The sequence below is a fragment of the Haliotis cracherodii genome, unplaced genomic scaffold (assembly GCF_022045235.1).
Source record: "Haliotis cracherodii isolate W230 unplaced genomic scaffold, xgHalCrac1.p SCAF_23, whole genome shotgun sequence".
NCBI classification, from domain to species: domain Eukaryota; kingdom Metazoa; phylum Mollusca; class Gastropoda; order Lepetellida; family Haliotidae; genus Haliotis; species Haliotis cracherodii.
Window position 1 is genome coordinate 4,658,465 of NW_027266279.1, and position 24,153 is coordinate 4,682,617.

The 24,153-nt window shown below is 39.9% G+C and overlaps 1 protein-coding gene across 1 annotated transcript; it reads right to left on the minus strand.

Moving 5' to 3' along the window:
* Positions 1–8,261: 8,261 nt before the first annotated feature.
* LOC139471587 (putative defense protein 3) lies at positions 8,262–15,072 on the minus strand. The gene is made up of 4 exons (XM_071253964.1): positions 14,874–15,072; positions 11,021–11,234; positions 9,042–9,118; positions 8,262–8,386 (listed from the first exon to the last, which is right to left on the minus strand). The coding sequence occupies exons 1-4, from the start codon at positions 15,070–15,072 to the stop codon at positions 8,262–8,264; spliced, it is 615 nt and encodes a 204-aa protein (XP_071110065.1).
* Between the last annotated feature and the right edge of the window lie 9,081 nt (positions 15,073–24,153).

Consider the following 24,153-nt stretch of genomic DNA (forward strand, 5'->3'; position numbering starts at 1 on the left):
CGAGGGTTATATTCATGTACCAGTATTGTCTTGCCACTTCTTTATTTACAGGGTTAAGTCCCTGGGTTGTCAAAGTCGATGTGAACTGTTAGCTGATGTGTCAAAATATGTCTGAAATACTTCCCTACACCTACACCATAGACATCTAATCACCTACATCTTCATCTACAACAGCAACCACACCTACAACCATATCTATACCTACACCAGCACTTACATCTAAACTTACACTTCTACCTTAGCTACCACTTAACTACAATATATTTCTTAAACGTGTTCTTTGAACCTAAGTATTAAAATCTCTGCACTTGTTACATGGGTAAAGGTGTTCGCATTGATGTGTGTGTTCATGTTGATATGACCCGTGAAGATTCCGGGGTAGAATAGGTCTTCAGCAACCCATGCTTGCCGTAAAAGGCGACTATGCTTTACGTAAAAGGCGACTAACGGGATCGGGTGGTCAGGCTCGCTGACTCGGTTGATGCATGTCATCGATCCCAATTGCGTGGATCGATGCTCATGATATTAATCACTGGGTAGTCTGGTCCAGACTCGATTATTTACAGACCGCCGTCATATAGCTGGAATATTGCTGAGTACGGCGTTAAACAACAATCCAACCAAATCATGTTGATATGTGTGTTCACGGTGACGAAGGCTGTTGTTGGTGTTGGTAATGGTCTTTTGTTGTATGATTTGGGAGCCATAGAAAACACTCCTTGGACAATGTATCGTCACCTCATCCCATTACAGTCCACCATTGATCATGATCAGGATGAAGGAAGTCCCTTCCCTTCTTTGTCAGACTATTGCACTTACCACGGTCCCATTCACCACACCATGGACACGAACCATAGTCCAAAGCGCCACTCTGTAACAAGCTCTAACATTGATTACTGCTTGTACGATAATGAACAATGGTTTCAGTGGGATCACGTTTACAGTTGGTAGTGTAGGTCGATAGGACTATCACTGCAAACCCGGGCTGATATTGACACAGGATGTTGCAAAGTACTGTGCGAATCTCATCCGCGTTATCGGAAATGAAGTGAGGTGAGGTGAAATGGGGTTTCACGTCGCCTTTTCCCTCGTGGGAGACGGGTGGCCCAGTCGTCTAAGGCGCCGCAATTCGCTGTGCAGAGTTGCGTCCCTTGGTCACGCCAGAAACCTATTTTTGTTGGTTCGAATCCCGGTTCGCCCGATTATGTTTCTAGGTTTGTCAACACCATACCCGTGCTCTTGAGTTTCACCAAAGTGGTAAAAGTCTTTCCTCCCACATTATGATGACACGAATATGAATGTAACTGGAATACTGTTAAAAGCGGCGTTAAACCCAACTCACTCATGTAGCATGTTGTATGTAAAAAGTGGAACCTCCCCGTCGTTTTTTTTCCAAAAAAGGCTGTGTCCGCGCCTGTCGAACGCTTTACCCAATGGACTAATCTGTCTCGTGCTTAATGATGAATTAAAAGCAATACCACAGCCACTGGGAACATTCCGTGGGGAAACGCTGAAAAGGGTAATAGCTACATCTGTAAAGCATGCCACTTTGTATAATAACCTTGCGCCTGAGCGGAGCACGCTGATAGTCGCTTTGGCCCCACACGCGTGGACATTATCGCTGCTCTCACTGAACCTATGTTACCCTTATGCAACTACTAATGAATTATACATTGTTTTAAAAGGTAATAGCTCCATATGTCTAGTACGCCACTTTGTATATTAATAACCCGGGGCGTTTCATCAAAAAGAACATAAAGTAAAATGAAAAATGAATAAAAAATTAAATACATGAGTTATCAGCAAATTTAATATCAATGTTAACCCCACGGCAGCCCAAAGATATTAGGTAGGGTTCAATGTCATTTACAAATATTGTAAATATTTAGGGAAGTAATCTGACGACATATTATTTGTTTGTACCAGTGATTTTATTACTAGACACATTTTTTAAAATTTACTTACAATACCCTAGCCTTTTTCTGCATTTTGGACGAAAGTGTCGAAAGCCTTGGTAAAATCAATAAATTACATTTTTTCCGACAATTTTGAAATATGCATTGGTATATTTAATACAAAACTGACATCTTCCCTCGTAAACTTTTTTCGTAATACCATTTTTATCAAGACTTTGTTAGGCGTGTATTCAGAATTTTGGTGAATAATTTCCCGAAACAACTTAACATTGTTATTGATCTACAGTTATTTGCATCTTAAGGATTACCCTTATTTTTGTAAATAGGTTTTATTATGCCTGTTAACCGTATCTCAGGAATTATCCCAGCAGTGAACACTAGATTAGAATATTCAAAGGTAAAATATCAGTGGTATGGATGAATTTATCATTTTCAACATGAACTAATCCTGAGGCTTTATTACACACTGCTCGTCGGGTACAGGTTCTAGTACATATTATGCTCGCACAATACAATTTTATTTCCCACAATATTATATTCAAGTCAGTCACAGTCAGCAATTAATATATTTATCTGGTTATTTTGATAAATGACGAAACCATACATGACCTTGCAAGATCTGTAGAGGCAAAAAATAAATAATACGAATGAGACATTTCATGCATGCTACTTATGATGACGTCTCATTAACCGTAGGGAAAAAGAAAGTGTACACTTGAATTTTGGATTTGTTGAAAAGTTTCAAATGTTATCAAAACGTTACGCTGCTGAAAACAGTCGCCGCAACACTACAAACTTAATGTCCCAAACACAACTGTATTATCCGTATCATGCGTGTATACTTTCTTTTGTCCGGCAGTTTTTCTCAGAGTTCGTTATCGTACTAAGGGGGTTCGGGTAGCCTACTGGTTAAAGCCTTCGCGCGTCACGCCGAAGACCCGGGTGTGAAGCCCATTTCTGGTGTCCCCCGCCGTGATATGGCTGGAATATTGCTAAAAGCGGCGTAAAACCATACTCACTCACATATACTTTTATCGTACTAACCATGACTTTCTCTTTGGATGACCGCCTCTGTGATCTTTTGATAGAGCGTCTGACCAGTGAGCGGAAAGTCCGGGGTTCGAGCCCCGACCGCGTCATACCAAAAGATGATAAAAGATGGTACTTGTTGTACCCTGTCTGGCGATCGATATCAAGGGGCTAAAATAGTGGTCGGCTCGGAGTCAGTACACTGTGTCTGGATGGGGTATTCATGTTAAACTGCGGCATCGTATCTTTGTGGGTTAGCACTGTATAATCAACATCAGTCCGGAATAGTACAAGCAGCAACACACACACGTGCATGCGCGTTGCTTTTTAAGTGCATAATCTTGGACGCGACGTTAAACCCCATTCACCTTACCAACCTATCAAAATCCACAAAGCGAGCATAGACCATGAGGATCGTATCTCCAATACTTTGACACAGCCTAAGGACAATCACAGTGCAAAACTCGCTTTGTAAAACGGGGCACCCGAGTGCGGCCAACGTTTATTACATGATCGAGGCTGTACGTCAGTTTCAAAGTGAACCATTGAATGATGTATACGCACTCAACAACAGTACCACTATATCACGGCCGGTAAGTACATAGTCGAGTCTGGACCAGGCAAACCAATGACTGAAAGAATGAGCAGCATCCCACAAATTCGAAGATCGTTGACACGCAGTCAGCAAATGTTCACTGGATACGTACATTGCCATGTGTACATCCGAAATGACTGCCTAATAACGTGATCGCCAACCACATGTCGGTCTCCCATACCCAAGAAAATAAATGAATAAATCCAACTCAAGTCTGGAATGATTTGGCAAGTCTAGATCGCCTCAACTCTAGCCCTGAAATAAAGCATTGCCCTGGGCTCCATTTGTATTTTATTTTGTATTTTGTAGAAATATATTTTTAAATACGATAACTATATTTCTAGGACTAAGTGTTAGTCTGGTGTAGTTCTGCGCAGTGCTTTCAAAGCCGCCTTGTTACGCAGACATTTACGCGGAACTGTTTGCAAAATATGGCAAAAGACTTTGGCGTTGATGTGTGGAGTCAAGGACAGACAGAAGATTGGTGAGTGGGTAAATTTATCGCTTGTCTTGCCAAGGACCATGAGTCGATTTCCCTTTGAGTAAAATATGTCAAGCGCGTTCGTGGTTCACCCTGCCCTGCTTTACTTGGATATTGCGAAGATGAGGCTCAAAACATATCGCATAAACACAACACGCTGTTCGAGTGAGAAGACGGGGAGAGAAAAGATTAGCTGTGGCTATTGTTGGCATATGAACTATACCAATAACTCGTATTATAATTGTCCCCAGTATTCTATTGCTTGCCTGCTGGGCAGGTCACTGGTTGGAGAATTTGGATCATTGCATGTCATCGTATCCCGACAGCGTGGGATGGTGCTCATTGTATCAACCACAGCTGGATTGTTCACAGGCTACAGTTTCAGGACTACAATGTTACTGCGGGGTAAAACAACATATTCCAATAGTATTACGAAAGAATGAAATCCGAGTTCGATTCCACTCATAGGTACAACGAAGAAGCCGGTGTCCCCTACTTTGATATTGCTGGAATATTGCTAAAAGCGTCGTAAAGCCATTCTAACTCACTCACTCACTAAAGCGAAAGTAACTCCCATACTTTAACATTTGCTTACGAGAGTCGTACCGCTAAGATCGTTTTGTGCAAATGGGCCCTGGCTTCAGTTGTTTAGGGAGTAGCTTAGCGTCTGAGTGAGGAAGTAAGTTTGGAACAGTATTACCCGAAATGATGCAGGTTTCAGATGTTTACCACGAGTATGGTGATGGAGCGAATCGGGATTCGAACCAACAATCATCTGATGTGCCCATGGGTCAGCTGCACGGCAGATTGTGGCGCCTTAGAAGACTGGGCTACTCCGTGACCCCTTATCGTCTGAATGTGTCCTCAATTGATTCCCACTTGCCTCTATATATTCTGAATGGTGTCAGTGGATGTTGAACAATAAATTTTCGATGCTGTCACGCGGTATCGATGTTAAATATTGACGGACCCCTGATAAAACTTTTCATCGTTTCGTTGCCATGGGACCATAGACAATCGCGATGTGTCGTTGGTTTAAACAAAAACTCCTCCACTATGTTCCTTATTGTATTGACTGGAAACGCTTTGCATAACGGGGAGCATTAACAAAAGCGAATTTGCGAAGCTCCGAATAATGATTAACGTTGAAATGGATAATTATGTTCTCAGTTTACATTACAACTACAATGTAAGATACTGGACCACGATGCGATAGTTATATTTAAACTAGGAAATGTGATGGATAGGGCTCTTAAATTGATAACAGACATTTGACGTTCATACATCTCATCAGTATATTGAATGCAAATAGGCATCCAGGGTGGGTTGGGGTGGGGGTGTGGGGGGTTTGGCAGGGGATGGGGTTGGAGTTGGGAGTGGGTTGGTAGGGGATGGGGTGGTGTGGGGAGGGGGTTGGTAGGGGATGGGGGATGATCTCGGGTCCTCGATTTCACATAATCACCTCGCTCATAGTAATATTTTTTTCTTTTAATTCATTTATAAAGTACTTAACTTCACATTTTTTACAGGCTTCTTTTTATAATGCTGTTTTCTGGTCAATACAGAGCATGTGACTGTCAATGGTTGCATGCAATGAGACAACCTTCGCGTCATGTGATTTGGCCAAGCCTTTTCGGGTCAATGTTCTATTATGGTAGCATTGTTTCGTCACGTGGTATAGATTACCTCATGAGTGATTGAGTGAGTTGGGTTTAACGCCGCTTTTAACAGTATTCCAGTTATATCGCGGCGTGTCAGCTTAATGTGGGAGGAAAGCCTGAAGTGATGCAGGTCTCAGACGTTTACAAATTCTGTGAAACCCACGAGCACGGGTATGGTGCTGACAAACCTAGAAACATAATCGGGGCGAACCGGATTACCTCATGAAATTCATAGAATCTTAACAGAGTTATATTAAATAGCAGTATTTCAATTTGCTTTTTCTCGCCGTATGAAACATAATCATATGTTGTGGTTTTCAAAACGGTATCGAATTATGTAGGTATGAACACAAAATAACCATATCACAGCTAGTTTAAGGCAGCCTTAGAGGATAGTCGAATCTGGTAGAGACAGACCATCGTCTACAGTGGCGATCTGCGGCGTTAAACAATAATCACTCACTCGGGTATCGTTCGCATCACGAAGAATATTTTTAAAAACGCGACTTGTTTCGTTCTACTTCACCCTTCCTGATAAATATCAGAGCGGACATTATGAGTGACGAAGGCATTGTCAATCACTGGTTACAGAATCTAAATTATCTGACTGGTAAGTCGCAGTCTTGTGAAAACCCATACAAGTCAGCTGGCAAGCCTGTACGGATGTCATGACGTCATTATGAGGTCAGTTGTGTTTCTATGACGTACAAGGTAAGTCATCTCGTTAAATGCTGTACTTCCAACCCGTGACACATGTATCTCATCACCCCAGTGGCCCAATCGTCTAACGCGTCGAAATTCGTTGTCCAGAGTTGCGTCCCTCTGGCACGCCAGAACGCTATGGTTGTTGGTTCGAATCCCGGGTCTCCCCGATTGTTTCTAGGTTTGTCAGCACCATACCCTTGCTCGTAGGTTTCACCAAAGTGGTAAACGTCTGAGACCTGCATCACTCCGGGTTTTCCTCCCACATTAAGCTGACACCCCGTGATATAACCGAAATACTGTTCAAAGCGGCGTTAAACCTAACTCACTCACTCATAATAAGCCAAATGGTAAATATGTGTGATCTGTTGCTGTCCCAACGTAATGGATTGTTTGTTTGTTGTTTAACGTCGCACTCAGCGATTTTCAAGGTACATGACGGCGGCCTGTAAATAATCGATTCTGGACCAGAGAATCAATGGTTGATATTATTAGCATCGATCCACGCATGCTGGATACGATGCCGGACGTAAGAGATCGGGTTGTCAGGCTCGGTGACTTGGTGGATGGCGTGTTAACGTACCCCAAAGACACAGGATTGTATGATCCAGATTCGATTATTTACAGGCCACCGTCGAATAGCTGGAATATCGCGGAGGGCGATGTTAGACACAATCACACGCACGCACGCACGCATGCACAGAAAGATGGCATCTTCACGTCAGTGAGGTCGTGAGAGAGTCTTTCCACTCGTCTTCAGCAACCCATGCTTGCCGTAACAGGAGACTATGCTTGTCGTAAGAGGCGACTAACGTGATCAGGTGGTCAGGCTCGCTGACTTGGTTGATACATGTCATCGTATCCCAAATGCGTATATCGATGCTCATGATATCACTGGAATGTCTGGTCCAGACCCGATTTTTTACAGACCGTCGTCATATAGCTGGAATAGTGCTGAGTGTGAAGTTAAACAACAAACAAAGAAACAAACAAAACTTAAACAGGTTTCATCATTAATACTCCAAAAGGTATTCCATCAACATCACGGCGGCTACATTAAGAAAGTCCTTCACATTGTACCCATTTCGGAAATCTAGAGCGGGTATGTAAATGTACATGCCAGCACAAGTAATTGACATCCATGTCCATAATAGGAACTCATACAAAAGACAGTTTATTCACATATCGCAAACAGAAGTTGTAAAGCGCCGAAAACATCAAGATTCAGTCAGAAATATAAAGTGAGTTCCTGTGACAGCATCAGGTGAAACGTCCTAAACGAGCTTCAAGCAAAGAGATTGTCTGGTAGATGTCCGAGCGGTTTCATACGAGTCTCTGGACTCACAAGCACGAACTGTTCTTCGCGCTAAGACTAATGTAAACCTGTGTAAAAGTATAGGATTTACAATAGTAGCGTTAAGGTAATCTTGTGCAAGTGGGCCCTGGTCTAATTTCTTATGACCGGGGGTTGTCTTCACCAAACGTGGTTTGTGATGACTGCTAATAGCCTTTGACTTACAGCAAGACTGTGAACACGTAAGTCGATGATGACATGTATGAGCTCTCCATCTCTCTCTCCCAAGGCACAAATTTAGTAATAACCATGGTCTAAATTGAAGTCCATGTCAAAACATACATATTTTGTATTAAATTGTAACCTGTTAGTCTTTGACTAAACAAAAACTCTGATTGTGGCGTGTCAAGTGACTTGCATGTGTGGATGATATAAAATCACCCTATCACAGACACACGTTAAACGATTCTCCAAATGCATTAAAGACATGTATCGTACAACACAAAGGGCGCGGTCGGGTGAGGTCGGGCTGACGGTCGAGGTTTAGAGGAATATTGCTTGTTTCTCTTGTTTCTGGTGTGCCTCAAGCGAACTGTCTGCCTGCTGAAGGCATGTGAACTCGCCCTGATCCTGCGTGATTATTGTGACCGCCAAGAGAGGACCCGGGATTGAACCACCCAAGCTCCCAGATGTCTGTTAATGAGTAATCTGAAAAAATAAAGATGGATGTAAGGAAAATAGAAAAATAATATTATGAGAATCCAACCCAACGGCCCTGTAGCCACCAATCCACCCTACCCTGCTACCCATTCAGAGCTCGTCACCCAAGATTCTGGAACATGCTGGGCAAGGTTGCGTCCCAAATGCGAGCCATGTTCCTATGACCATGGGTTCGAATCCCAGGTTCGCCCATATTATCATCCTTGGTTTGTGAACATCATACCCATGTTCGTGGGGTTCACAGTGGTAAACGCCAAAGACCTGCATCTATCTGGCCTCCCATATAAAACTGATACGGAGTGCGGTGACTTAAATACTGCTCAAAGTGGTTTTAAACACAAGAATAATTATTCAGATAAGCGCGTCTTTGCGAGGCGGTCGCCAGATCAATGTAAACCTGTGTACAAGTGTAGGAATTTACAATAGTACCGTTAAGGTAATCTTGTGCAAGTGGGCCTTACGTTGGATTACGTTGTGTATATATTAAGTCTTTACCTTTAACATTTATTATGTAATTACCTTTTGTGTGCATGTTGATCAATCCAGGTTTTCATTTCATGGAAATAATATACTGTTTAAACTCAGAGATATTCCAAGAACACATGGAATATCAACACAGCAGGTATTTGTGTACAATACTTACATCCTGTTTTACTTGGTGTCAGCACGGATGAACGTACATCAGACCAATATGTCGAATACTCCTTGACGACCACCAGCCTGAAACATCGAACATATAGTCCCGTTAGAACAACTTCTTAAATGCAGGGGCAAAGAGTGGTCCAGTCGTCTATGGCGCCACAAATTGCTGTGTAGAGCTGCGGCCCTTAGGCGTGACAGAAATCTGTGATCGTGGGTTCGAATCCCGATTCGCCCTGAATACATTTCAAAGTTTGTAAGCACCGGACCCCTGTTCGTGGGTTTTAAGAAAGTTGTAAATTCTATGACTTGGGGCTTTCACTCTGAAGCTGACACGGATACATATAAGCGAATTACCAAATTTACGCGTATGGTCTGACATTCTCAACGTTTGTTGTTTCAAAAGATATAATTCACAATCATATTTGTCCGGAGGTCTTCCTTAATATTTACCTCCCAGTTTGTTATTATAACTTCCCACTTAAATGGACGCCGCTTATCAAAGTATCCCTGGTAAAAGTAACAGCATGTGTTATGGATTTAATGATGAAATGTTGTATTTATCTGTTTAAAATTGATATTAAACTCGAGTGAAATAACACATTATTCCATACCAGGACTGCTTCCAGTCTGCATGAAAGATATGATTGCTTTTCGGAGTAAGATAAGTAAAAACATACATAATATAATATTATATAATTATTATCAAATAGCATGTTTATCTCGTGGCCTGAAATGGTTATCGTTTTCACTCGTAACAATATAAATTTTGTCAGCTAGCATGATGAAATTGGCACCCGAATATTTGAAAAGGAGAGCTAAATCGCCTTGACCCCTGGTGTCATCAAAAGTTGATAGTCATTCACACCTACTCAAGATATAGTCAGAATCGTACAATCGACCATGCTTTTGTCAGATATTTCTTTGAAATACTGAAAGAGTTTTGTCGCTTTTATTGTTATATTTTGAAAGTTAAATACTGTAAATAGTTGCCAGGACCCCCTTAACATAACGTGATTATCTTACGAGCCATCCTCATCGAATTTGCACAAGGGCCGTCCTACCCTCCAGTTAAATTAGTTCAAGTTGAAAACCAAATACTATTCTACCTTGTTTCCCTAGTAGGAAAACTAGATCTCCAATGCAATATGGAAATATTCTGTCATAAGATTCTCCCTACACAAATACAGTAATGACAAGGCTTTGTTGACGGCTAGAAGTCAACAGTCTTGGTTATTTTAAGAATTAATTAAATCTGTTTCATAGGATAACGCCTTTGTACCATCACGATCAACCGCAGACAGGTATGTGAAGTGAGGAACCAAGGAATTCATCATGACACTTGCTGATGTAGCTGTCCTTGCCAACGTGACAATATAGACAGTTGATATAACGATGACAGAACACCCTCGTGCACTTCACAAACGCTTCTTCAGACATATTTTATCGCGTGCTTAAATGCAACAAATGAGGCTTTCCAATGAACGTATCAGAATTCTTTCATCTATTCTCTATAAAAAACGTTTTCTTGTGTCACGTTTTAAGTAAACCACGCTGTTCGGCTAGACGCTGCTGTCACTTGACGTATTTGATGGTCACGATAGAGCCAATGCGGTGGACATCTAACGAGATTAATGACACCTTTATTAATTATCACTGTTGATTTAGTCTCTCCGTCCCAGCCCTTCTCCGTTCTCTCACTGAATATTGAAGTAGGAATTCAATATGAAGATGGTCGGAACCCTCAATTAAATGGTGTATGATGCACATCTCTGTAAATATGAAACAAATCCTTTAAGTGATTGGGTATACATGTAGTTTAACAACGCTTTAAGCTATGTTGAATCCAAACCACGATGGGAGATACCACGTGGGAAATGGAACCTAGGTCTTCGACGTGTTCAGGCAACGCTTTAATATGACCACTGGGCGATCCCACCTTCCCCGGTGACTCTGAGGACTTGCAGATGTAGTTGTACTTACTTGAACTGGATGCTTCCGACGTGCACGATGGTAGGAGGGTACCACAACAGTGTCACCGATGTCTTGTCGACACTGCTGGAGTGAGTCATACCGCAGTTGGGAACGGCCTTGGCGTCGGCTGAGGTGTTGAGGCAGGTACCGTCAAACATCCCCGTCGTCGTGTCGGCTGTGACCAGGAAGCCTCGGAAGGGGAGGCCGTTGCCATGGATGGTGACTGAAACAGAGGTAAACTACTGATAAAAAGAAAATTTTCACCGACTTGGATTGTTCCTTAAATGAAAACGATAAAATGTGCACATTTTATTATAAATATATTTTCATACGTTCAATCATTTATGGTACAACAGAGCAAAAGACAATTTCATGACATTTCGGATGAAGTAACAAAAAGCAATCAAACACACCTGGGGTCATAACTGTCATTTTTCAAACCAAAACAACAGATGATGAAAGCCTCGTAACAAAGCTTCTGAACGCTTCTCTTGCACCTCGGATATGGCATCAATATTTTGTCTAACCTCCTCGGGAGTCTAGTTAGTGAGTGAGTGAGTTTAACGCCGTTTTAAAAAGTATTCCAGTTATATGACGGCGTGTCAGCGTGAAATATGCGTCCAGAAATATGCGCCCAGCACGCGCAAATGTTAATGATGGGTGCAGAAAAAATATATACTGTGTGTCCCTCGGGACGCACAATATTATTCATTAAACCAAATTCTTGACAAGAAATATAAAGTTCAATTGATTAAAGTAATTATTAAATATTTATTCAATATTACAGTACTGTTCATTAAACACCATTTCATTAATTTTCCTGAAGGGGTCCTTGAACAAGTAAATGGGGGTCATGGATATCTGGTTTTGTTGGTCAAGGTAAAACCTTAAGTTGTTGTTTTATCAAATACGCTGCTGTCACCAGGCATTGATGTAATATAAAAAATCAATCACCACAAATCGATCTGCAGTCTTTTATAAAGATATATCTATATTTGAACCGAACATGTACATATAATAAAAAAAACCGTTAATAAATAATAAGCTGGGCTATTTCAGAAACATGAACGTTCTTTTGAAAGAAAGAGGTCAATCGAGACTAACTTTGATCACAATATGTCAGGAAAATATTATTGTGTAATATGCATGAGCATGGCTGTGTGTTTACCGTTTCTGTGACAGGAAAACATTGTTATTGAAATGGGATGGTGCACAAGCGGGAGTGAGCAGGTATTTTTGTATTGATCATGGGTTGATAGTCGTCTGTCTGAGCTGAGAGAACACACGAATATAGACAAAGAGCATCTACGTTTTATCCCCCTGGGGGTAGCTTTGATACAATGTGAACCCCAGTAATACCTCAATCGGTGTTTGTTCAGTTTAAACAAGAAAAGTTTTGTCCGAATGTTTTATTATAAGAGTTATCTGTCCTTGTGTCCGCGCTCATGTGATTTGTCTTTGACCAAAAGGGCTACGTCAATACTGTTTATTTGACATAAACCAAAATATTGGACAGAAAGGTTGTTACATGTACAGTTGAGAAATAAACCACTCCATGCATTGAACATTAACTTAGCGGGAGTCAGAGTGTCATACGAACGAAACGAGCTATTAATTTGTTCGGACCTATCTATACGGCAATAAACAGAAAAAAACCGAATACATAATGACATTTTACAAAAATACTCCAATAGTACACAAATTAATCCAAAAACTACACGGCGACATTTTTTAAAACTAAACGCACGTATAACATTTTGTTTGAAACAAATGCAAGTGATACGAGGGGTGGAATCTGATTGGGCGAAAGGAGAGGCTGAGAAGGGACACAACTCGTAACAGCCACTGGTGGCGCTACAATCGTGCCCAGGAATTCCAGCCTAGTTCGGCAAGGGTGGAAACTGGTCTTTTGAAGTCAGTCAACCCCCTTGCCTCGGGAAGATGGCTCAAATACGACATCATCCGAAAATAAACTACATGTAAATCTGAGTATGACGTGGACAGGTTTAACGGTATTTTATACCGAGCAAACAAACTCTCACGTTCTACCTTATAAATACGAGATGTCAAAACACACGAAGCCATCAATCTCTAAACGCAGGATGAGTATACGTGACACGAACCATTAATAACATCATGACAGTCACTGGCGCTCTTCTTTATAATTGAATATAAAAATGCGAAAATGAATTATTTTGAGAATGAGTCATTGATAGGTTTTTACCTGCTTTTAGACATCTATCACATCATTTAGTTATGAATTGAATCTGGTGTTTTCAGAGTGGAATTATATGTTTTATCCGAATTTATAATTCAGTTACCTGTATCAACCAAACCATAAGCTGGTTGTTTAACTCCTTGCTATTTTTAATATAGAATGAATTACTTATAAAATGTAATAACAAACCCATTGTTTATGCTGCCTGACGAACGCCTTCGTGGTGTAGTGGATAAGCGCGTCTGCTCAGAGAGCAAAAGGTCGGTGGTAAGATCCCACGTCATACCAAAAGACGTAAAACATGTACATTGTATCCATTGCTACTCTGCCTGGCGCTCGGCATTAAGGGGCAAAAGCAAAAACTCACTTGGTCGGAGTCCGTATACTGTGTCTGGGTGGGGTATTCATGTTAAACTGCGGCATGGAATCTCAGTGGGCTAGCACCATAAAATCGAAATTTGTCCGGACTAGCACAAACATGTGTGACGTTTACATTCAGAAACATTTAAAAACTGTCCAGATTTACACGATCATATAATGTGTATTAATCGAACGTATATTGTGGTTTATGACATTTGTATATCTATAAAATCAAGAACGAACATGTAAAGAATGTTAGAATAAAAGAACGGAGGACACGGATGCTGTCAAATCTTCAGTTGACACAAGACAAAGTAATCTCCAACTGTCACGGATGTACTTTATGCACCCGCCGCCGGGTATTACGTATTTTTAAACATAGTTCACAACACTGCATGTTACCAAGGTTACATGACACTTATTACCATGAATATTGCGTCCTGTTACCTGCTTGCTGAGACTCCAATAACCGTCACACTGTTATATGACCAGACAATCCAGTGGTTAAAACTGTGAGCATGGGGACCTTTTCTAACCCGGAATCCCCACGGAGCTAAACGCTGTTTACTGTGTTATGTGGGTGATACTATTTACTGGGTAATGTGAATAACTGTTTACTGATGGATGGGAATAACGCTGTTTGGTAATGAATGGGAATAACATCGTTTACTGGATAATGGGAATAACATTGTTTACTGGATAATGGGAATAACATTGTTCCTGGACAATGTGAATAACATTGTTCACTGAGGAATGTGGATTATGCTGTTTACTGATGAATGGGAATATCACTGTTTACTGATGAATGGGAATATCACCGTTTACTGAGGAATGTGAATGACATTGTTTACTGATGAATGGGAACAAGATTGTTGATGGAGGAATGTAAATTTCGTTTCAGCTTTTATGGTTACGTACCCTATATTGGCACCACAATTAGTGAGAGAGCTTTTCATGACAATTTAATTTATCGTATGAAAAAGTGGTGCGAGCACTAAATATGTATTTATGTTTATTGTGTTCGCGGTTGTCGCGCGTTGACCAATGGAACTCTTGAAGCTTTTTACCGATACATACTTGGTTGTACAGACCATACTTGATGGGATGATGCATGTCATCGATCCCAATTGCGTGGATCGATGCTCATGATGTCAGTCACTGGTTTGTCTGGTCCAGACTCGATTATTTACAGACCGCCGTCATATAGCTGGAATATTGCTGAGTACGGCGTTAAACAACAAACAAAGAAACAAACTTTTGGAAGGCAAAGATACAGAGACTTACTGTTGATTGGCTGCTCTGGTCCGTATTCCGTTGCGTTCACAACTATTTGAAACGGGCTACATGTACTCTGTGGTAGCGTCTCGTTGTGCATGGGGCGTCCGAGTGGACTTCCGCACAATTCTGCCGGTGCACCATTTGGGAAGGCGAAAACACACGTCACAGCTGAGAGACAAATCACGAGGGTCAGGGAGGCCACCATATTGTTCTTTGACTGTCGCCTGTCGTCTGCTCGGATTGTCGTCTGCGCCTTTTTAGAGCCAAAGATTGAGGAAGAACCCATTTTGTTTAAAGGGGTAAATTTTACAACAAGAAAAAAACACTGTTGCTTAATGTAACCTTTAATAATTGTGTTATGTGAAGAAATTAATGTTGCATGTTATTTCTGGTATGTAGATTATTATTGGTAAACGGTATGTGTCATATTGACATCAAATGTGAGGATTTCAAACCCAGCCTCCCTATTCACGAAATGTACTCTCCCGATGTCATTAAACAAGACTACAATACCAGCTATTGACATTTCAACAGGTGCCTTTTGTCAAAGCGATGGATGGAGTGATGATTCATGTCACGAGCCGCGAGGTGACGAGTGCAACGATGACGTCATAGGGGATACTTTGTCACATGACAGGTCAACTCTCCCGGCTATAACCGTTTTGCCCTCCAGCCGATTGTGTTAAACATAGACAAAGACATTATCCCGTGTAGAAACTGTGACATGGACGTAAGATTTATTTCTCTTCGAGTTGGCAGTTTAATAGTCCAAATATTTTTAAGTCTGAAACATGAAAACTTTGATTGTCTGTATATTTAACAATAATTCTAACGACTGAAGCTATAATTCATTCACATGCAGTATTCCTCTCTCTGAGAGAGACAGGGGGAAATAAGGTGTCTGATAAAAAGAAGGAAAAGAACGAACACATAATTGAATTAATAGCTATTTTTCAATCAGTGTTTGCGGCATAAAACAACACACCTCCTTTGTTATAAACAAGGGTAAATTCATCGTTCTATTATTGAATAGTCTAGAGAAATCGGTATTTTGTAAACATTGTCAATAATTCAGATGATTTTGTTGTGTTGTTTCAGAAAAAGGACAAGAATGATGAATTGCTTCACCTCTCGTCTATTTTCATGTTAAACATTCAGTGTCCATACAAGAGGATTATTTCAGTCACAAATATTTGTCGGATGTCTATAGAGGGCCAATCCAATGTCTTTCCTCAAGGACCAATCCATTACAAAATGTATGCCATGTGTACAGTGATACGGCTCTATTGTGATTTGAAACCACTGATTGACCAATCATAATCTAATATGTGAAAAAAACAATGATAGAATATTTTTTTAACGTTGCAATCAATATTTCAGCTATATCGCTTGCCTGTTAATAATTGAGAGTGGGCCAGACAAACCCCGTGGTTAATATCATGAGCAACGCCCTTTGCCTTCGGGGTGCGATGACTTGCAATGTTCCATTCCCTCGCCATGACCAACCAATCAACCCTTACGACAAGCACAGGCTAATGGGACCTTTTCGACTCCCCAATTTGCCCGATAAACGTTTTGTTACAGGTAAAACATGGTGGATATTGACTGAATTGAAAAACATTACAATATATGTCGCCATGGTTTTACATATGTATTGTAAGTATTACGAACATATCAACAATGATGCCTCGAGTTTCCCGTCTCAGTTTTAATTAACTGTGGTATGAGTGTTCGAAGCAGCTGTCTGCCCGCTTGCCGCATGCCGGTGACTTTTAATTTGGCTGGTAACATTTCCGTAAAGCAGGCCCGACTGGCTAGTTGAAAACTGTTGTCAATACATATGTATTTCTACGAATCATCAAGTCATTCAAGGCGTCCGTTTATGTCTAAGTTAACTGCGGAATATGCATGATATATTATCTTTCTTCCCAGAAAGGTTTCCCCTTAACAGCAATTCCATGTGTATGCACGGGTAGGGTAGCCAAGTCGGGTAGCCAAGTGGTTAAAACGTTCGCTCGTCATGCCGATCGTCATGCTGAAGACCCGGGTTCGATTCCCGACATGGGTACAATGTGTGAGGCCCATTTCTGGTGTCCCCCGCCGTGATATTGCTGGAATATTGCTAAAAACAGCGAAAAAACACACTCACTCACTCTACTTATTATCGGTAAGTGTTATCTAAATTTTTACAAAACTGTACTTTGAGTTTCACGTCTCAGGTTGAAATGAATTGTGGAATTTGATACATATGTTATCTTTCTCCAAACACTGATGATAAGGATGACTCAAATATGTTGACATAATGAGGACTTAGTTTCTTACGGAACACAGACCATTTATTTAATAAAATATTCACCATATACCATTCCTATCTCCTTCTCAACTCTATCAGCCTATACTCAACATTTCACAGTTAAAATCGAAGTGTTAAACTGGTGAGTTGATAAGCAAAAGCATGTGTTTATGAATCACTATCAAATAGTGACGACACCCGACGTTCGCGAAAAGGTAAGCGTATCCTGCAACACCGGTGACACCTGTCCAAAAGCAGAGTCCATTATACGAACAAAAACGTTTTAATTGTTTCGGATAAAATAATGTTCATCGTTCCGAATCTTAACACCTCAATAACACTCACGGTTCAAACTTTACTTCTGATGAACTTCAGTATGCAAGTCGGTATCATCTGAACAGTCAATCAAACTCTCCGCTAACCTGTCGACATCGAACACCATACAAAGTTCATCCTTGTTTTATTTCCAAATCGATCTTAACAACGACAGTAGGCTGTAGCTGAGAACATAATTTATGTTGTCTGTTTCACGAAATTCGTCACCGAACACTTGTTATGTATTCGGTCAAGGTTCGCCTTAAGTTCAACCGTCAGTACAAAATGTGACAGTTGGCTCACAATAATTAACAAATTAAACTGACAAAAGATGACTGGCTCAAAGTGATAGAGTGAATGACCTTGGGTCTAAGGTATCAAGCAGAGAAGAAGATAGCCAAGCCAAATGCGAAACGCATGCGCCGTAATGAACGCGGCTGTGAAGAGAATAGAGCCACGGGAAGACGGGACACTCTGATGTCCACGAGGTGTACTATATATATGATATTGACTCCCTACATCAACATCACTCGGACATGAAAGGATAGATCAATTACTTCTTCAGTAGAAATAACCGTTCCTCCGTCCGACGATGGAGTCTTTGTTTCCAACAATCGGTTATTGAGACCATTGCAATGATCAGACGTCAACGGCAGAGAAAAATCATTCACGGCTAACGTTAGAAACAGAGCGCAAAAGGCAAAATAGTATCGAAAATAATATGAATGGATCACTGAAAATAAGTTAGCGTGTCCTGATCTACCGGCAGCAACTCACACACTATGCATAAAAAAGTAAATGTTTGTTTGTTTTCCAACGCCACGAACGGTATTCTGTAATTGATTTGCTGATTCTTTGGATATACAGGATAGGGGTTGCTAGGAGATATCACATATTTATGACTTTATACCACCAAATAATATTATCTCATCGCACTTGAGGACGTGGGGTAGCCTGCTGGTTAAAGCGTCGCTCGTCACGCCGAAGACCCGGGTTCGATTCCCCACATGGTTACAATGTGTGAAGCCCATTTGTGGTGTCCCCGCTGTGATATTACTGGAATATCGCTAAACGTGGCGTAAAATCATACTCACTATCTCACTCACTTGGAGTCAATAATATAGTCATTAAAAATTACAAACATACTAAATGCTAAACAGGAAAATATATACCTGGAAGTTCCAAGCAAACATGCTTAATAACTTTGCACAATGGGGGTACGGGTGGCCTAAGGCGCCGTGATTCGCTGTGCAGCGTTGCGTCCCTTGGGCTCCTATGATTGTGGGTTCGAATCACGGTTCGCCCCGATTATGTTGCTAGGTTTGTCAGCACCATACCCGTGCTCGTGGGTTTCACCGAAGTGGTAAACGTCTGACACCTGCATCACTTCGGGCTTTCCTCCGACATTAACCTGACACGCCGTGATATGACTGGAATACTGTTAAAAGCGGCGTTAAACCCAACTCACTCACTCACTGTACCAATGACCCGTGAAGATCCGGGGTAGACGGCGTTAAACCCAACTCACTACTTTGCACAATACCGACAAGGGTTGTGGTGAGTGCCACAGTAAGCTGCAAATGAGCGCAATGACCCTGGAGCCTGTTCGTTCCTAACTCTTGAAGGGTGATATTTAAGTATAAAGAGAAATTTAGCAATACATTCAATGAACTCCCTAACAAGACGCCAACCGTGGCAGAAACTTAACAATTAAAAATATCATAAATCCAACCGCAGTTTTACCTGATAGACTTGATATGTCCATGATTCAACGGTTGGCGTGTCTTATCAAGGTGCCCTGTTATTATAGGTATAACCTGTCTTGTCGTATCATATTTGTAGTTGTATTACATGCTCTATTAGATCATATTTGTAGTTGTATCACATGCTCTGTTAGATCATATTTGTAGTTGTATCACATGCTCTATTAGATCATATTTGTAGGTGTATCACATGCTCTATTAGATCATATTTGTAGTTGTATCACATGCTCTGTTAGATCATATTTGTAGTTGTATCACATGCTCTATTAGATCATGTTTGTAGTTGTATCACATGCCCTGTTAGATCATATTTGTAGTTGTATCACATGCTCTATTAGATAATGTTTGTAGTTGTATCACATACCCTGTTAGATCATATTTGTAGTTGTATCACATGCTCTATTAGATAATGTTTGTAGTTGTATCACATGCCCTGTTAGATCATATTTGTAGGTGTATCACATGCTCTATTAGATCACATTTGTAGTCGTATCACATGCTCTGTTAGATCATATTTGCAGTTGTATCACATGCTCTGTTAGATCATATTTGTAGTTGTATCACATGCTCTATTAGATCATATTTGTAGGTGTATCACATGCTCTATTAGATCATATTTGTAGTTGTATCACATGCTCTATTAGATCATGTTTGTAGTTGTATCACATGCCCTGTTAGATCATATTTGTAGTTGTATCACATGCTCTATTAGATAATGTTTGTAGTTGTATCACATACCCTGTTAGATCATATTTGTAGTTGTATCACATGCTCTATTAGATAATGTTTGTAGTTGTATCACATGCCCTGTTAGATCATATTTGTAGTCGTATCACATGCTTTATTAGATCATATTTGTAGTCGTATCACATGCTCTGTTAGATCAGATTTGCAGTTGTATCACATGCTCTAGTAGATCATATTTGTAGTTGTATCACATGCTCTATTAGACCATATTTGTAGTTGTATCACATGCTCTATTAGATCATATTTGTAGGTGTATCACATGCTCTATTAGATCACATTTGTAGTCGTATCACATGCTCTGTTAGATCATATTTGCAGTTGTATCACATGCTCTAGTAGATCATATTTGTAGTTGTATCACATGCTCTATTAGATCATATTTGTAGTCGTATCACATGCTCTGTTAGATCATATTTGCAGTTGTATCACATGCTCTAGTAGATCATATTTGTAGTTGTATCACATGCTCTGTTAGATCATATTTGCAGTTGTATCACATGCTCTAGTAGATCATATATGTAGTTGTATCACATGCTCTGTTAGATCATATTTGCAGTTGTATCACATGCTCTGTTAGATCATATTTGTAGTTGTATAACTATCAATTTATACATCATTTCGGATTATCTTAGCGAATTTGGGATTCGAACTAGTTTTTATGATGAGCCCAAGTGATACAACTCTACACAGCGGTAATAACGCACCGGAATCATTAAGGGGGGATGTTGGTCAGTACAAAATATTTGCCTTGTACCCAGAAGAAACTCAGAGGTTAACGAGCAATAAAGGGACTGAGCATACCGACACGCACGCACGCACGCACGCACGCACGCACGCACGCACGCACGCACACACACACACACACACACACACGAATAGCAAATGTTGGATCCAGATTGTAAGAATCTACCCAGGTTTTGTGAATGACAGTTACCATTATTTGGCTATGTTTCGATTCGTTCTTATGCCTATATTTGAAGTACCTAATGGTCATAATTAATATGAATATTTATTTTCCCAGATCCCTGATACTTTGTTGCTATTTGAGGTGTAATTTGTATATTAAACTAGAATAGCCCCAGAATCAATTATTAGGTACGGGAAACGTGTAAATAGTATTGATTGATACGTGATCGACATGTATTTGCCTGTTAAGGCATTTAATTAGACTAAGTACATTTAAACAGAACATACATGCTGCGTTGCCACGGTAACCGCAATCATCGCAAAACTATATATATACCGAGAACCACGTGTTGTAAGAGCCGTGTATACGGGGGCAGGGAGATTCGTCACCCCTCGCCACTTTCCGTTGTCTGCAAGAAGACTCGTCACCTCCATCCATCAGTACATAGTACATCAGTACTTGCGATTGATCTTTTAAACTTTATACGATTCTGGTGAACATGTGTTGACCAAGATATATAAACCCCCTGTTTGCCTTGGTTGACCAATGTAATCACATTGTCATGTTAACTCATTTACATAATATTTATATAACTTCATACTTCGGTTGGCCTCAGTTGCCCACCTACCTAATCCCTGGGGTTTATATCTGGTTTGGCAGCTGCAGCTGAAAGATTATCCCGTCTACATACAAACTCTTTTTATTATCAATAAAAGGGTTACTGGTCAGATAGAAAATTTCGATAGAATTTCGTAAAACAAGCAGGCTTTAGACAAGGGTACTCAACCACGGATAATATTTTTATACTTAATGCGATTATTCACAAATACATGCAGAGAAAAAGTGACAAATGTTTAATATATATATATTTGTCGATTTTTAAAAAAGGCGTTTGATTCTGTAAACAGGACTATAATGTGGTCATTGTTTCCTTTAAATGATGTGAGCAACAAAATGGGGAAATTACTTTGTAATATTTATCAAAATGTAAGGCATCTGTTCGAAACCGAGGAATGAATTCTGATGTTATTACATGTAACATTGCTGTACGCCAAGGCTGTGTTTTTAGTACTTTCCTATTTTGTTTTTTCATCAGTGAACTTGCTGCACATTTTACGTATGGTATACAGGTGATTCCAGATATTGCTAAGATATATTTGTTACTTTTTGTTGATGATATAGTTAGGTTCTCTGGTACTTTAAAGGATTGCAGAATTTGATAGATATGCTGGAGCTGCACTTTTCTATTTGCAAACTCCAACTAAACACTGAACAAACGAAAGTGTTACTTTTCAAGAACTTAAACAAATTATCAAGTGGATAAAAATGCTTGTTTAACTCAACCGTCACAAATTGCCACTTCTAATAAATATTTGGTGGTTACTTTCACAAGCAGATTCTCGGTTAATTGTGACACCAGTAATGCAACGATGCTGATAAAAAGGGATAAATCCTTATTTAATGAATGCGGCTATGGATATGTTTTGGCACAAACAATATGAACGTAGTCATCCATATTCGTTTTTATTATCTATACGCCAAAGATGTAAGGATATCCGTTTTACATAGAATAGTCATTCCACGTTTTAATTTTAGAAAGATGCAATTAATACAAGCATTTTAAGACACATATTTCCCCAGAATACTATTTGTTTGATATCAATCTTAAAAGACAATTTAGATGCAGGTCTCATAGACTTGTCCCTATGCAGACATAGAAACATAGCTGGAGAATTTAGAATTTGTGAGCAATGCGATTAGTTTGTTTAGTTTGTCCAAAATACGACTATTTAAGAAGTAAATAAATTCATATAGAACTTTTTATGTACACTAAACAAATGTAACTGCAGCATTGGTATTGGAATATTTTCTGCATAGATACTGAAGTCTAAACAATAAATACAAAGGTGGGGAACTGTAGAGAACCTTTATGCGTTTTGAGATAATGTAAGAACTCGGTCAAAACATGGTCAAAAGCATCTTGCAATGAACGAAATGTATAGGCTGATTTCCACTACGTATAATGTACAAAACATACACCAATATGTATTACATTTTGAGCAAGGGTCAAAAATAGCTTTTTGTCAGTATGGATTCTGTGTCGGCCATATTGAAAATCGGATTGTAACCTCTTGAACAACTTGGGGTGTCATCAGTGGGAACAAGCACGTGGGGTTCCGCTTCATTGAGAACTGAATCAATAGTAGCAATAACAACAAGTTCAAACGAGAGCTAACAAATATGATATGAACAAATACACCGGGGTACCCTTTTTATCCCAGATACGATCAATTATCTCCCTTCAAAGGTCAATGCAATCTATTTAATTAATCAATATATATCTATATCTTACAAGCAAAATGTTAAGTGCCCCTTACTATATATTTCCAAATAAAATAATCATTTAAAATCGTATCCTGTATTAGTTTTCTGACGAGGCACATTTGGTTATGTTTACAAAGTGGCATTCTCGTATTGGATTATAGAAAACGAGGTTCCTCGACCTTTGTTTAATCTTATGACCCGGCTTTGGTGGCCTTGAGAAACAGAGAGTGTCCTTGTGCCAACTTGGCAGCAGGTATTGGTGTTTTTTTTAAGCATTTGTCAACATTAGATCAAGTTCATAATGTAGATATTTTCCAAAACACTTCCAAAGTTCGGGATTTGTGAAAGGAAGAGTTTGTACTTAATGTTTTCCAGGTGTATAAGCCATGTATATTATTAAATCAGGGGGTTAGATAGAACAGAGAACAAGATGTTTTTGGGGGTGACGTGGCATATATGTTACCAGTTACCTCTCTGGCTCTTATAAAAAGGATATAACATGTAAATAATTCAATAAAATATACTTGTAATTGTATAAAATACTATATGAAATAGTGAAATCACATGTTTGGTAGCACATTAAATACCCCCAGCTTCACTGAAATAATAGCTGAAGTTAATGGGAGAACGTCAAGGGCAGTTAATACGTCCGTGATCGGATGGTCTAGTCTGTAGTCTAATGAAGATCCACAGTTGCGGCCAAGGAACAAATTTGCGTTCGATTATCAAAATAACTGGTGTAACTTCATTTCTGGTAGCCAAGGTTGACTAGATTCAGCTAGAACCGTGTTAATAAAGGACAGCTTAAGGCAATAAGCGAAATAAAACGCATTAACTGCAACCTATAAATTTAATACAAAATGGCTGCCGGGAGAAGAAGAAACACAACTGCCAAATATATAGGAGGTTAACAAGTGTTCATATTGTTTCACAAAG